This window comes from Pteropus medius, unplaced genomic scaffold, assembly GCF_902729225.1.
Source record: "Pteropus medius unplaced genomic scaffold, Ma_sr-lr_union100, whole genome shotgun sequence".
Classification (NCBI taxonomy): Eukaryota; Metazoa; Chordata; class Mammalia; order Chiroptera; family Pteropodidae; genus Pteropus; species Pteropus medius.
This window is the reverse complement of record NW_024351543.1, coordinates 7,796,336-7,812,639: the sequence shown is the minus strand read 5'-3', so window position 1 is coordinate 7,812,639 and position 16,304 is coordinate 7,796,336. Positions and strand designations below refer to the sequence as shown.

General features: G+C 32.9%; 1 protein-coding gene and 1 pseudogene across 1 annotated transcript in view; one reads left to right on the top strand and one right to left on the bottom strand.

Moving 5' to 3' along the window:
• Positions 1 to 16,304, bottom strand: part of SEC22A (SEC22 homolog A, vesicle trafficking protein) — a 54,220-nt gene that overhangs the window by 18,087 nt on the left and 19,829 nt on the right. Inside the window, exons 3-5 of the mRNA XM_039843211.1 lie at positions 14,019 to 14,182; positions 12,692 to 12,886; positions 2,031 to 2,146 (exon numbers count right to left, since the gene is read on the bottom strand). Of these exons, the coding sequence (XP_039699145.1) occupies positions 2,031 to 2,146; positions 12,692 to 12,886; positions 14,019 to 14,182 (475 nt within the window). The remainder of the gene's footprint in view (positions 1 to 2,030; positions 2,147 to 12,691; positions 12,887 to 14,018; positions 14,183 to 16,304) is intronic.
• Positions 8,568 to 8,685, top strand: LOC120586857 (uncharacterized; annotated as a pseudogene).

The window sequence follows — 16,304 nt, the reverse complement described above, 5'->3', positions numbered from 1 at the left end:
TTTTGAGGTTTGTAAATCAGAAGAGGGAGAAGGAAAGAATCGGTCCAAGAAGAGAAAGAACAGGAATATCTGAGTGCCTGAAAGAAATAATTTCCTTTAATATGTTTTGAATATATAACAGCACTGTCTGAGTTTTAAGTTAGAAGTAATGTGGTCTGAGCCTCAGATTCCACAACTTATGCAGTCTTCTGAGTTAGGAATGGTAAGGTTGTGTGGCATAAAAGTTTTTCTCTACCCAGGTCTGCTCACTTCCCTTATTTATTAATTTGCTAATTTCAAACAATCAGATAATTTTTTAACCAGAGAATTTTAACCTTCGAGTACCACCTTCACAATTTTTGCCAATTCTAAATACTAATTACACCATTATTTATGTAATAAATTTCATAAAGTTGATCTTTTGTTAAAATTATTTTGAAAGGAAAGTTTTATATCTCTATCAATATGAACTAGTATCCCTTACCATAGATATTATATATTAATATATATTAAATACATAATTCTTAAAATTAAAAATCTTCACCACTCTATCATCTAAAGTCATCTATTGTGTAACCACTGATAAATGTGTCCCATACATTGAGAAATACTCATCAAATCCACCCCTTGTCCTTCATTTGATGAGCAATAAAACTGAAGACCAGAAAGTAAGGAGAGGCTACTCAAAGTCACAGAGTTAATCAGTAACTGAGCGGAAGCCAACCTTCTCTCTTTCTTCCACAAACAAAAATCAACTCTTCATACACCTAACACTAATATTCTTTCCACTACATCAAATTAAAAAAAAAAAGTAAAAGAGTTTCTTATTTATTAGTTTTTTTTCAATTGGCAGTCTCCAAATTGCCTTTGTTTCTTTTTGGCACATTGACTAACTGGATCTAAATTAAACTCCTACTGGAATAAAGCTAACTTGGCTAGGGAAGAGGAACAAGAACGAGAACACCAAGGGACAACACCCAGTGGTCCTGTGCCTTAAAGGGAAGGGAGGCTTTACCTGCGGGCCTAGGATGTTTGGAAGAGGAATTGAGAAGTCATGAGATGCTCCTCCCCACATCATAATTGAGGGACAGCTCAGCTGCCTGGAACCTGTGATACCCTCTGCTACTGGCTTCATACAGCTGAGGACATTCAGAGGGTACTCAGAATTGTACTCTGAGTGTTCCTCAAAGTAACAGCAATTTAAAAAGAGAATATAAGGTCTGTTGAATGAGTTTGTATGAGTTTAATGCTGACCTCAAAAAAGAGAACTAATTTACAGTATGGAAGTGTCAAAAAGTCTTTAGACAAAATGAGTAGAAACAAAGGGGAAAAAAGCTATAGTCTGAAATGTGCTAAACTTTAAGAAAAGTTTAAAAAATTTTACAAAAATAATAAGAGAAAAAGTTAATATATTCTGATAGCCACAGTCTCTGAAAGAAACTCCACTGAAAACTAAATAGTTGGCAATACCTGAAGAGATCAGTGGTTTCACAGGTAGGCACCAACAAAAAAGGAAAAAGCAGCTAACTAGGATTACACAGAGGTGGGACAAAAACCTGCCCAAGAATGTCCTCTTCTTTTTTCCATTCCTCTCTGTTTACTTAGATCCTTCCAAGTCCAGCTTACCCCTCCTCCACAAAGCCTCCTTTTCCTATCCTGACTCACAATGACCGCTCCTCTTCTATACTCTGTGTCCTTGGGAATTATTTGTACATTTCTTTGCCTCTCTGATTCAACTCTAGGCTCTGAGACTGCAGGGCCCATGTCACACATATCTTAGTGTCCCCAGAGAACCCATAAACAGTGCCTCCTACAGAGTAGATAATAAATAAATATGTGCTAATTGAGTCAAAGAAACCAGCAGAATATCTATGGGCTATTTTTTTGAAATCAGTGTTTTTAGAGGAAGGGGTGACTAAGGCAGGTATAAAGAATACAGAATCTGAGCATACATTGTAAGTTGTACTAATATCTAAATCAATTCAAATCAATTGTGTAACAAGTAAAATCAATAGTCACAGTCACTTGAAATTACAAAAATAGTACAGTACCTGCAGGAGACTTTCTATGGCGTGAAAGCCTCTAATTAAATTCAGAGCTCCACATAAAAGACTAAGGATAAATGCCACAATTCCTGACAGAGTGGCTGGTTCCAGTCGCTGGTGACCTGAAAAATAAAAGAAATGGTTAGAAATGAACATCCATATCTCATACCAATATCTAAACTTATGTAAAATAAAATTCACTGCTCAATTTAAATATATAGATGAATCTTCATAAAATTATCTAATGATTTATCTTAGTAATTAACTTTTTAAATGCAAAATGTCTGACAACATGACAGCTTCACTCCCCTGAACTCTAGTTAACTTATTTTTCTCTACATTTTTAACAAAGACATCTAACTTGCATTTGGGTTATATACTGCTAAGGAGTTCTCGCATCTGGCAGTAAATCATGTAGAAAAAACCTTACTGCCTAAATATGTCTACCATTTGCAAGCAGTTGCAAATATTCGCCAAGGTGACTTTGCTTGGAAATTCACTGCATAATTCCTACTTTTCCTGAAAATGCTTAGAAAACATTTTTAAGGACCAATATAGTTTGCTTTTAAGCAAAACTCTCCCTTATTTAGGTTCCAGGGCTATAAATACCAGAGGACATATATGAAAGCTCATATATACGGCTGACCCTTGAACATGGGTCAAAATCCACTTACATGTGGATTTTTTCCAATAAATACTTATAATACTTTAAATGCCTTTTCCTATGATTTTCTCAATAACATTTTTTTCTAGCTTACTTTATTGCAAGAATACAGTATATAATACGTACAAAAATATGTTTTAATTGACTGTTTATGTTATCAGTAAGGCTTCCGGTCAACGGTAGGCTATTAGTAATTAAGTTTTGGGGGAATTGAAAGTTACACACAGATTTTTGATTACACAGGGGTCGATGCCCCTACCTTCTGCGTTGTTCAAGGGTCAACTGTAATCACCAATGTGAACTCAACAATACAATGGAGTCTTAAAGCTATGAAGTTCCTGGCCTCTGAAGACCAACTCAAAGGTACAAATGATAAAACACCAGTTGAAGAAGTGCCTAGATTATCTTCACAAACACATTTCCTTATCTGTCAGGGCTTCAGCAGCATAAGACATTTCAATATTGTATTTAGTTACACAATAGCTTCCCTTCATCACCATTTTGCACTTAATAGAATTAACAAGAGTCCAAATGAAAACACAAAACTGCATAATCATCTAGACTCAGAAGGAAGACAGATGGAAAGAGAGGACAACAGAACTACATTTAGATTATTTTATTTAAATCACTGAAGTGTAAAAGCCCTAACAATGAAGTTAATGAGGTGGAACATTAATATAAGGAAGGGCTTACATCTTTGCAACTTATATTCAGCCACTCCAGCAGAAAAGCTTCCCTAAACAGTTCATAAAAACACAAAACCCACATTATCACAAAAAAGTATTCTTCAAGTTCAGCAGAAAATGCTAATATAACATCTTCTTAAATTTCTTCTGTGCCCAAACTTACTGCTTGGTCTCTCAATCAATTTCTTTGAGATTTTGATATGAAAAGAAAAATTTAAATGCCTTTGTAAAGTACTGATACCAAGTTTTACATCAGTAGAGAAAAAAAATCTTACAATTTAAAAATCTATCCACTGGTCTACCAATTCGTTATGTTTTGCAACCCTTCTCCATCTCTCCTCATGGTGCTCCCTCAACAGTGAGGAAGAATTGGCTTCTAATTAAAAAAAAAAAAAAAAAATCCTTAATATGGGCCTCAAGCATAAAACCACTTGACAATAGATTATTTAAGTCACACTTAAGTATACAAAACAAGTTTACCTTACTAAAAAACTCGAATAATATTCTGTATTATAGTAGAAAACACTGGCTTTTTATGGTCAAGTAAAATATGGCTATTCTTGAATGGGAAAATATTACCATTTTTTAATGTGCTGGTCAACATCTATTTAAGGAGTAAATAATATGTCTATATAACTTAAATATTTATTAAGTTTCTAACACTCACCTCTTGGCCTTGGAGCACACACACTCTTTATAATGACAGTATACCATTTATAAATTTTTTCAAAATGATAAATATTTTTAAAGGCATGAAAGCAAATGATAAGCCTCCTTTAACAAGGACAAGGCATGCATTATGCTAAAAACCACTGTGGGAAAGAAATTTTCAAGTGGCGATCCCCTCCCACTTCACCCTCTCCTCCTGGGGGAATGGTTGCCCAGAGAAAACTCCATCTGCACACAATACGAGGGTAACACTCCTTAAGGACAACTTCACATTTTAACAGACTGAATGAGACCTTTAATCACATTTTAATGTATTATGTTTTATTTTATATGCTTTTTTCTTCAGAAAAACAGATTTTATATCCATTGTTATCCACAAGTGCTTACTTCACAGTTCAATTTGGCACCATGATAGTCACCATTAGGAATAGTGGATTTGGAGCAATAACAAATGAGAGGCAATATAGAATAAAATTTGTTTTTCTGAATCCAAAACAGCAGCATGTGGTGAGTTTTTGTTTTGTTTTTACTATTATTGTCTTCTGCTATCATGCTTTTTCTTTAATTAGTCTCCTTGGGCCCACGAGTGGCATTTTCATTACAAAAAATATTTTTTTCTCCAAAAGTACCTATGATTAATGGAGAGTTTACAAAAGTTTCTAAAGAAGAGCAAATTCCTTGGAACCAAAGGGCTATTGGTTCTAGTGAATTAATATTTTTATTCAGCATGTACATTTTAGCACAATTCTTTGTAAGATGCTATGCTTCAGAAGATGTGAAAATTGAATTACACAATCTATCCTGAAGGAACTTCTCATCTTTTAAAAGAGAGTGGATAGGTAAGCATATGAAAAGTAGTAAGTATTCTAAACTAAAAGAGTTAGGGAATTCTAAAGAGGAAAAATAACTGGGAGTAAGGTGGTAACACAGAAGTGGTAAGAGAATAAGGGAAAATCTTTAATGATGGATAAAATTTATACAAGTACAAATGAGAAGTACCACATTCCATGCAGAGAAAAGAATATGAGAAAAGAACATGGAGATGGAAATGAGAGGCAAATAATAACAGCATCTTCAACCACCTCCCCCCCGCCTGCCCCACCCCTACTGTTTCCCTGTGTGGCTGCTCCAGGTGCCAGGCACCCAAAGCAGCTTTACTCTGCTGATCTCTTTCATCTTCCAAGAACCCAGGTGGTAGGCACTGTAATTACCTTTCTTTCTTTTTTTTTTTTTTCCAGACAGAGAACTAAAGTTTAGGTAGATTGAGAAATTTTCCCAAAGTAAGTAGATGACTAGGATTTAAATCCAGGTAGCCTGACTCTAGAATTCATGCTCTTAACTGCTTTGCTATTGGGCATTGTTGGTGGTTTTGTTTAACTCAAAAGGACAGTCATGAAAAGAGGAGGAAATAAGGTTAGAAAAGAGGCTGAAGTAAATTAAATAGTCTGAAATATTAGGCTAAAATTTATGGGCAAATTAGACATTGGGGAATATTTCTAAGTATAAAGAAGGTAACTTCAAAGTGACAAATGAGTCCATGCATCAAGAGAACAAACCAACCCTAAATATTTAACTAACTTGATCTAAATGACATTTATAGAACACTCCACCCAACAATAGTAGAATATATGTTTTTGTCAAATGAACACAGAAAATTACTAAGACCATATTCTAGACTAAAACAAGTCTCAATAAATTTAAAAGGATTAAAATCATATAAAATTTGGTACCTGGCCACAATGGAATTAAATTAAAAATCAATAACAGAAAAGTATTTGGAAAATCTGTAAATATTTAAAACTATATAACACATTTCTAAATAACCCATGGATCAAAAAATAAACCAAAAAGAAAATTAAAAAGCATTTTGAACAAAATGAGAGTGAAAATACAATATATTAAAATTTATGAAATGTAGTTAAAGCAGTATTTAAAGGTATATAATATGTAGTACTAAGTGTCTGTATTAAAAAAGAAGTTCTCAAATAAATGACCTTAATATTTACCACAAGAACCTAGAAAAGGAGCGAATTAAACTCTAAGTAAACAGAAGGTAGGAAGTAATAAAGATCAGAAAATAAATTAATGAAATAAAAAACAATAAAAAGTCAATGAAAGTAAAAGCTGGTTCTTTAAGAAAATCAGTAAAAATGATAAACTCTAATAAGACTGATCGAAAAAAATGCAAAAGATAAAAATTACCAATATAAAAACTGAGAAGTGACATTACTACAATTCTACAGATATTATAGGTATAAGGGAATATAACTTAATGCCAAAAATTCAATAACTTAGGTGAAATGGACAGATTCCTTAAAGGAAACAAACTACTAAAACTCACTCGAGAAGAAAGAGATACTTGAATAACCCTACATGCATTGAAGAAATTGATTTGTAGTTAAAAACTTCCTACAAAGAAAATCAGAGGCTTGAAAGGCTTCACCGCACTAAACATTTAAAGAAGAAGAAAAATTCTACAGAAACATTTTTCCAAAATTGAAGAAGAGGTAATACCTCCCAATTTATGAGACCAGCTTTAAACCTGATAGGAAAGCCAGCCAAAAACATTACAAAAAAGGAAAGCTATAAACCAATTCCCTCATGAATACAGGTACGAAATATCTTAAAATTTTAGTAAATTGGGTCTGACAATATATAAGAAAGATAATATATCATAACCAAGTGGGGTTTATCACAGAAATGCAGGGTTGGTTTAATATTTGAAAAGCAATGTAATTCACCACATAAAGACTTTAAAAAGAAAAATCCGATCATCTCAATAAATGCAGACAAAGCATTTGACAAAATACAACTTATATTCCTGTTTTTTTATAACTAACATTCTATTTTCAAAATCTTGTAGATATAATTTGAAGCTGACGAGACTATTTCTTCCAGGAAAGATATTTGTTGCTTCTGCCAGGTTCTTTGGAGGATAGCACTGTGTAATCAGCTCAATCCAATTTTAGAGATCAGTATGATTCAAAACTAAACTGCAGACCAATAAAAGCCTGTCTACTGCATATTCCTGTCTACCCATATACCTAGAGCACAGCCATCCAAGATCCTAACCCAAGGCTGGAAGGGTTGCTCATGAGGTTCACCACCTTGGTGGGCCCTGCTCTCTAATCCCTGTCTCCCTAGTCTTGAGAGCCTGACAGCTGTTCCCTCCAGAATTGGTGTAAGGCCCAAAGGGAAAATTTTGTAGCTCCAAACATTGGGTCTCCATCCTCCTCTGTATCTGAGTAATTCTTAGTTATCTTGTTGGATCTCCAAAGACTTCAGGAAGATTATATTTTAGATTAACTTCTACATTATATATTAGATCTATTTATACTATAAAATATATACAGTCCATTCAGCTTTGCTACATGTATTTAGTGAGACTACTGGTCTGAATTAACTATTCTATCACTACTGTTAAGTGGAAGTCTTCAAAGTAACAACCCCTTGTTTATTAGTGATTTAAAAAATTAAAATATAATACACATACAATAAAATTCCACCTTTTAAAGTGTGTAATTCACAAGTTTTTAGTATATTCACAAGTTGTGCAGCCATCATAATCATCTAATTCCACAACACGTCACCCCCAGAAAGAAAACTCATAACCATTAGAAGTAGTCACTGCCTATTTCCCTCTACCCCTCCAGCTCTTGTCAACCACTAATCTATTTTCTGTCTCTATGGATTTGCCTATTCTGGACATTTTGCATAAATGAAATTTTAAGTATGTGGCCTTTTCTATCTGGCTTCTTTCACATAGCATAATGTTTTTAAAGATCCATACATGTTGTACCATATATCAATATTTCATTCCTTTTTTTATTAATAATATTCTATGGTATGGATATACCATATGTTGTTTATCCATTCATCAATTGATGGACATTGGAGTTGTGTCCACTTTTCAGCTGCTATGAATAATGCTAATATAAAAGCTCATGTGCACATTTTTATTTAGACATACATTTTTAATTCTCTGGAGTATGTACCTAGGAGTAGAATTGCTAGGTCATATGTTAACTCTGTATTTACCTTTTTGAGGAACTTCCAAAGTATTTTCTGAAGCAGGCACACTATTTTACAATCCTACCAGCAACGTATGAAGGTTCTAATTTTTCCACATCCTTACAAACACTTGTTATTCTTTTTTTATTATAGCTATCCTAGTAGGTATACAGTAGTATCTCCTTATCTTTTGCATTGCATTTCCCTAATGATTAATAATACTGAGCATCTTTTCATCATGTGCTAATTAGCCAGTTGCACGTTTTCTTTGTAGAAATGTCTATATAAATCCTTTTCCCATTGTAAAATTGATTTTTTTAATTATTATTATATATTCTGGATACAAGTTCCTTATGATTTGTAAATATTTTCTTTGTGTCTGTGGATATTCTTTTCAATTTTTTGATAGTGTCTTTCAAAGAACAGAAGTTTTGGATTTTGATGAATTCTGCTTTTTCTATTTTTTATTTTTTTCACTGTGCTTTTGGTATCAAATCTAAAAAAACCATTGCAGTCTACGGCCATGCCACCCTGAATGTGCCCGATCTTGTCTGATCTCAGAAGCTAAGCAGGGTTGGCCTGGTTAGTACTTGGATGGGAGACCACCCTGGAATACCAGGTGCTTTATTTTATTTAAAAACAAACAAACAAACAAACAAATAAAAAATAAAAAAATAACATTGCCTAATACAAATTTGAAAAATTTACCTTCGATTTCTTCTAAGAGTTTTATAGTTTTAGCTGTTAAATTTAAGTCTTTTATCTGTTTTTAGTTTTTAGATAGTTTGTGAGGTAGGAGTCCGTCTTCATCTTTTGCATATGAATAATAACTTGTCCCAGCATCATTTGTTAAAAGACTATTCTTTCACCATTCTTTTGGCATTTCTGAATTAACCATAATGCAAAGATTTGTTTCTGTATTCTTGATTTGATACTGTTGATCTATGTCTAGCCTTAAATCAGAACTACATAGTCAAAGAATCAGCTTTTGGTTTCATTGAGTCTTCTCTAATGCTTTCCTATTTTCTTTCATTTTATTTTATTTCTACTCTAATCTTTATTATTTCCTTTCTTCTACTTGTGTTAGGTTTAATTTGCTTTTCTTTTTCCAGTGTCTTTAGGTGGAAGGTTAAGTTATTCATATGAGATATTTATTTTTTAATAGTATGTATAGCTATAAATACAGCTTTAGCTGCACCTCATAGGTTTCAATATTTTGTGTCTTCATCTTCAGTCATTTCAAAGTACAAATTCTCCTTTGGATTTCTTCTTTAACCCATTCATTATTTAAGATTGTATAATTTAACTTCCACATGTTTGTGAGTTTCCCAAATTTCTTTGTTATTAATTTCTAAGTTCATCCATTGTGGTTGCAGAATTTACTTTGTATTATTTCTAACCTGTAAAATTTACGAAGTTTTTTTTTTTTTTACAGCTTAGCATAAGATCTATTCTGGAAAGTGTTCCATGTCACTTCAGAAGAATGTATTTTCTATTGTTGGAGTATTCTATGTTTGTTGGTTTCTGTTGTTGTTCAAATCCTCTATTTCCTTGTTTATCTTTTGTCTAGTTCTATCCATTATTTAAAGTTGGATGTTTGTCTTCAACTATTACTGTTTAATCGTCTATTTCTCCCTTTATTTCTGGAAGGTTTTGCTTCATGTATTTTAAAGTCTGTTCTTAAATATATACGTGCTTATAATTATTATAACTTAATTGACTCTCTTATCATTATAAAATGTCCTTGTCTCTAGCAGCAATTTTTGTCTTAAAGGCCATTTTGTCTGATATCAGAATAGCCACTGCGGCTCTCTTTTGGTTGCTGTTTACATTATGTATCTTTTTTCCCCTTTTACTTTCAACTTAATTGTATCTTTGAATTTTTTATCTTCTCCTATGCTTGCAGAATTTTTTTTCTCCCATGCTTGAAGAATACTCTTTTTAAAATTTGCTCTTACAATCTCTGACTTTTGATTGAAATGTTTCGACCATTCACTTTTTGTAAATCTATTTACATGTTGTTATTGTTATAATAGATTTACATCTGCCATTTTACTTATTTCTATATATCTCAAGCTTTTTGCTCTATTCTTCTACTATCATTGCATTAAGTGATTATTTTATACTGTAGCATTTTAATTTAATAATTTTTCACCATTTTTTGAGTTATTTGATTAGTGGTTGCTCTAGGACTCATCATGTACATCTTAACTTACCAGAAACAGCTTCAGGTTTATACTAACTTAATTCCAGTGAGTTATAGAAACATTACTCCTATCTAGCTCAATTGCCTTTCTCCCCTTTTTGTGGCGTTGTTATACATATTATGTTACAAATCCCAAATACAGTGTTATAATTATTACTTCACATAATTTTTGTCTTTTATAGAAGGTAAGAGAAGACAGTGATTATATTTTTATAAGTTTATAATATTCTTATTATTTCTGGCTTTATTTGTTCTTGTGGATTCAAATTACCATCTGGAGTCATTTCCTTAGCCCAATGCAGCTTTATTCCCATTCACCTACCTCCTTTGTGCCGTTATAAGAAACTGCACTTCTATATGTTATAGGCCCAAGAATACATTATGCACATTGCTTTATAAAACTTTTTAAAGAAAAATGGACTTTTACTGTCTTTTATAATTACCTTTACCATTGCTGTTTGATTTTGTGTGTGTCTATGAGTGTGAGACTTCAAATAACTGACTCGGGTCACTTGCTTTCAGCCTGAAAAACTTCCTTTAGTATTTCTTGTAAGGTAAGTCTGCCAGCAACAAATTCTCTTATCTGCTTATTTGCAAATGTCTTTATTTCACCTTCATTTTTTGAAAGATAGCTTTGCTGGATACAAAATTCTTGTGGCAGGTTCCCCTCTACCGCTTTGAGCATTTTGAATGTGTTCTCCCTCTACTGTCAGGTCTCCATTGTTTCTGTTGAGAAGTCAGTTGTTTATCTTATTAGGGAGCTCTTGTGAGTGGTGAGTTTTCCCTTACTGTTTTCAAGATTTTTCTCCTTGTCTTTGTCTTTCAGCATTTTTTGTATGATTCATTTATTTGTGGGTCTCTTCCATATATTCTATTTGGAGTTAAATGAGCTTCCTAGAGGAACAGATTAATGTTTCTGAGTAAATTTGGAAACTTTTCAGCCATTATTTCTTCAAATACTATTTCTGCTCCTTTCTTTCTCAATTTTTGATTCTCCCACCATCCATATACTGATATGCTTAATAGTTTCCCATTTTCCTGAGGTTCTGTTCATTCTTTTTTCTCCCTGTTCTTTGGATTGCATAACCTCTATTGATGTATATTCAAATTTGCTAATTCTTTCTTGTGCAAGTTCAAATTTAATACTGAACTCAACTAGTGAATTTTTCATTTCAGTAGTATTTTTCATTTCCAGAATTTCCATTTGGTTCCTTTTCTTTACAATTTCTATCTCTTTGTTTATATTATCTATTTGACAATTGTCTTAATTTCTTTAACTCATTAATCATGGTTTCTTTTAGTTCTTTGAACATAATTATAATGGCTACTTTGAAGTCTTGGTCTGTTAAATCTGATATCTGGTCACTCTCGTAGACAGCTACTATTGCCTGCTTTTCTCCCCCAGTGAATGTATTATATTTTCCTCTTCCTCTGTATGTCCTGTAATTTTTTGTTGGAAACTGGACATTTTAGATAACATACTGTAACAACTCTGAGTACTGATCCATCTCCTCTCCTCCTGGGCTTGTTATTGTTATTTGCTTGTTTACTTGTTTCATGACTGACTGGATTATTTTACTGAAATCTGCTTCCCCTTTTCTTCCATAATTTGTATTAAACCAAATATGAAGGGTTGTATTCAGTCCTGAATACCACATTTGAAGAATATTGACAAAATAAAACACATACAAAGCTTCTAGAATAGGGAGAGCTTCAAAATGCCATAGACGAAAAGGCTAAGGGAACTGAGGGCATTTTATATGAAGTTGATCAGACTAATGGGACAGAAAGGACACGGAGTTGCTGACTTCAAGTTCTAAAGCACTATTTTGGTACAGCCAGCCAAAGAGAGGGAGGTAGAGGTCACAGAACTTAGACAAACAGGTAGACATTATAGGAAATGCAAGGAAGAATTTTTCAGAGAAGAAATTCAACTATGGCATATACTATCTTATAAAATAATGGTTTCCATTTTTAAGCAGAAGTTTTCAACCTGTCACAAATGTATTCCTTGTTTGGGAGGGGAGGTTTGAGATGATCACATTTTCTGTGATAGTCAAAAACCCCTGGTCTTGAATGTAGCCATTTTAATATAATGCAAAGCACTTTACATGCCTATAAACATATATTATAAATAAACTATTCATTTCTAGAAAAATGTTTATAAAGAAACCTTCTTTAACATTTCCCTAGCAAAGAGTTGCTTTGAGATGGCTATTTAAAGATATTTTCTGATTAGTCTCATATCTGGTAGATGACTATATAAACCACTGGGAGAAAGAATTACTTTGAACTTCTACATTCTTTCATGTACTTGCTTTAAAATATTAGAATAAAGTAATTCATTTTTAAGAGTTCCTCAGTTCTTACAAAAGATTTTTTCTTTTTACGAAAGATTTTTTAAATAAAATAATTGAGATCCAGAACTCACCAGAAGAAATCTTACCAGCACCTTTATAGTCAACAGAAAATGCAGATGTGACTCCATTGGCTGGCCCCAGTTCACGCATGGAAATTTGATAAGGGGGCCTCAGCTTGATTTCCGTCTGCATGTCAGACAGATTTATCTTTGTTGAAAGAGACCTAGGATTATTATATCGCTGCTTGGTCCTCTGAATGAAGTTATCTATGTAAAATAAAAAATAAATTTCCTTGCAGTCATTTGTTAATTAAATAATTTGAGAGTGTGATGTTTATGGACAGTAAATTTTGCAGATAAACTGTTTAACTTATTATGCAAAACTGTTCAATTTGTCATGGAGTATTCTAATATTATCTGTGTTTAATGGTTAATATATCATGAAGTCATCAGTTTCACACTCTAAAAATAATTGTAAATAAACTAAGGATTTAACACTACAAGACTGAGAATATTCCTACTATTACATCCACTTCAAGGAATTACTTTGAACTTTTAAAACAAAACAATACCAGCTTTAATCTTTACATTGAAACCTTAATTTTTATATGGATTCATATTTTATAAAATATTGTCAGTATTTATCAGTTTTAATTACATAAGAACATACACTAAATTGCATGTTCTTATAAAACTGTTCTCTTATTTATTGTTTACATTAGGATGTATATTTTAAGAATAAGTTTAATGCAATAAATAAAAGATACTTCCTAAATAACTTCTAAGATATTTTCTAAAGAATCTTCCATTTTATTTTCACTATTTATAACTTAGTTTTACTTTTTTTCCCCTCCCACATCAGGAGTCAAGCAATCTAATGCCTAGAGGCCAAATCTAGCCTGCTGACTGTTTTTGTAAATAAAGTTTTATTAGACTATAACTACACTATGGCTGCTTTCCAGCTATAATGGCAGACTGAGTAGTTGTAACAGAGACCATATGGTCCTTAAAGCCTAAAATATGTACTATATGGTCCTTTCTAGCAAATGTTTGCCAACCTTTGCTCTAGAATAAGCCGACTATAAAAGATTATCACATAAACACAAAATTCTGAATCTCTGGTTTATAAATTCCTCATTGAGAAACATTAATCTTCCGGGATTAATTCTTTGGGCCAATAATCATAATCCCCTCCACAATTCAAACACAATTTTTTCTAATAGACACCTAAATGAAGATGTTGCCATAATTTACAGACCATTTGTCAAATTATTCTATCAAAAGCAAGACAGCAGAATTTTCTGAGTTTCCTCTGTGCCCCAACCCCTGTATTAGATGAAAAATCGCTTGTGACTGGCTAAAGACAGAATAATGAATAGGAAAAAAGTCAGGCCCTTACCAAATTCCATGAAACAGTAGGGCCTGACAGCAGCGTCTATCTTCATCAGGTTGTACGTAGTGATGAACTCCTTCTGAAGCTCGTCCAGGAGAGAGAAGGCCAGAACATCCGGATAACTTTCAGTGCACAACATCAGGTAGCTCACCCCCAGGGAGCTAATCAAACTACAGGGTAAAAACATCAGTTTTAAAATTTCAGCGTGAATCAGGGTGATTTGTTGCTACACACGACTGGTTCTACACACCATAAACTGCTGCTACAGTGGCAATGAAGATAATGACATTATATATTCTGGGAAAAATCTAAAGAAACCAAAATATAATACTATTTTCAGGTGTGGTTTAAAAACAGTAGACAAAAAAAACAGAATGTACCTACAGAGGAACACATCAGTTATTTATCACTTGGAGTAGAAAGCAGGGGAATAAAATATATAAAGATTATAGATAGCTTAACATTTAACCTTTCAACCTAGTGGAACTTAATTCTGTTTAAATCAAGAACTCTAGAGATGTTGATAAAAGTCATGGAACTCTCCCTGGAAATATGTCCAAACAACACAGAACTTGGCACACAATTTTGGGGTGGTTACTGATCTCCTGAAGTCATCCACAAAACTCAGACTCAAATCCTCTACTTTGCACAGTAATAAATTATGAACCACTGAGGAAAAAGGGAGAAATTTATGAGTTCATAACAACAACAAATAAAAGAGGCAGAAAGGAAGACACTTTTTACAGAAGAATGCCTAGTGCCAACTGGTAAATGTGGAGATAGTACCAGAGTATTAAAAATCAGCATTTTGCAACCAACATAGTAAAGACTGGATTAAGCAAGGACAAACAAGAGATGCTAAGTCTAGGTGAGAAGGAGGAAATTTTGCATGGTTTTAAAATGTCTTCCCATGGATTGCTTATTGGTTGTGAAGGAAAAATATTTATTATATAGTAGAAACTAGAGAAGACCCTGACCAAGTATTCTAACATCACTATGAAGGGCAAATGGACTTCCTGTGCCTCCAGTTGTGACAATCTCAGAAAGACAAATCAGCTATATAGTATTCTGGCCAAGAATGCATAATCTGAATCTAAACATGAAGAAACACCAATGATCAACATTCTATTTATAAAAGGGACAGGGGCTGTGTTAAAAATCTCAGTGTTGCAAAAAAGACTAGAAATGTTTCTGAACAAAGGAGCCTAAAAAGACACAACTAGATGAAATACCTAACCCTAGTCTAGGTCATGTGCCAGAAAGAGAAAAAAAAAAATGCTATAAACGACATTCCTGGGTCAATTGATAAAAATGAGAAACAGGCAGCAGATCAGAAAAAAGTATGGTATCTGTATTAAACTTACTAGAGCTGATAAGTGCACTATAGTTAAGAGAATATCCCTAATTTTAGAAAATATACTTTGAAGGAGTTAGGAATAAAGGGACATGGTATTTGTAAATTTCTCTCAATTGGTTCAGAAAAAAATCAGTCAGATAGATATAGGTTGATAGGTAAAATGATAAAGCAAATGGGGTAAAATACAAAAGGTAAATCTGAGAATAGGTATTATTTGTATTTTTCCTATTTTTACAACTTTTCTGTAAGTTTAAAATTATTTCTAAATAACAGGTTAAAATTTTAAAACAAAAAAATGTCTATTTTAAGCACTGAAATGTTTAACCATGTTTTGTTGAAAAAGAAAAAGGTTTTTTAGAATAAAGTATATATCCTCCCCCCATTATAAGCACAGCGTGGGAAACAAATTCACCCTTCTCAATGAGTTACTTACACATTCTTTTATAGTACTGTCAACATAGCTGGTCTAGATCAATGGCAGCAAACAGACCATATAGGTTATAACTCCTATCTATCACAGCAATCTTTGCCAAACTCTAGTCCATATTGCAGTCTCTTTCCCCCTTTTTGCTCTAATGATGAAGCAGCAAAATTTATTAATTGTAATTTAATTTTTAGTATATATTCACAATTCAAATGTTAAAAGAATGAAAAACAAAACACTGTACTTAAAGTGTTTTATCCCCACCTCTGCCCAAAGATACCCAGTTCTCTGTCCCTCAAGCAACTCACGTTATTAATTTCTTGTGTATCCTTGCAGTGAGTTTATGCATATACGTGCATATTTATCTATCCATCCATCTATCTATCATCCTGCTTTCCTCCCTATTTCCCTCTTTAAAGACCACCCCAGGCAGCCAAATGATGTGAGGTTGGCACATATTAATTATCTCTTAAAATCATACTGATCTTATGCTTCTAGAATATCTTGTAAT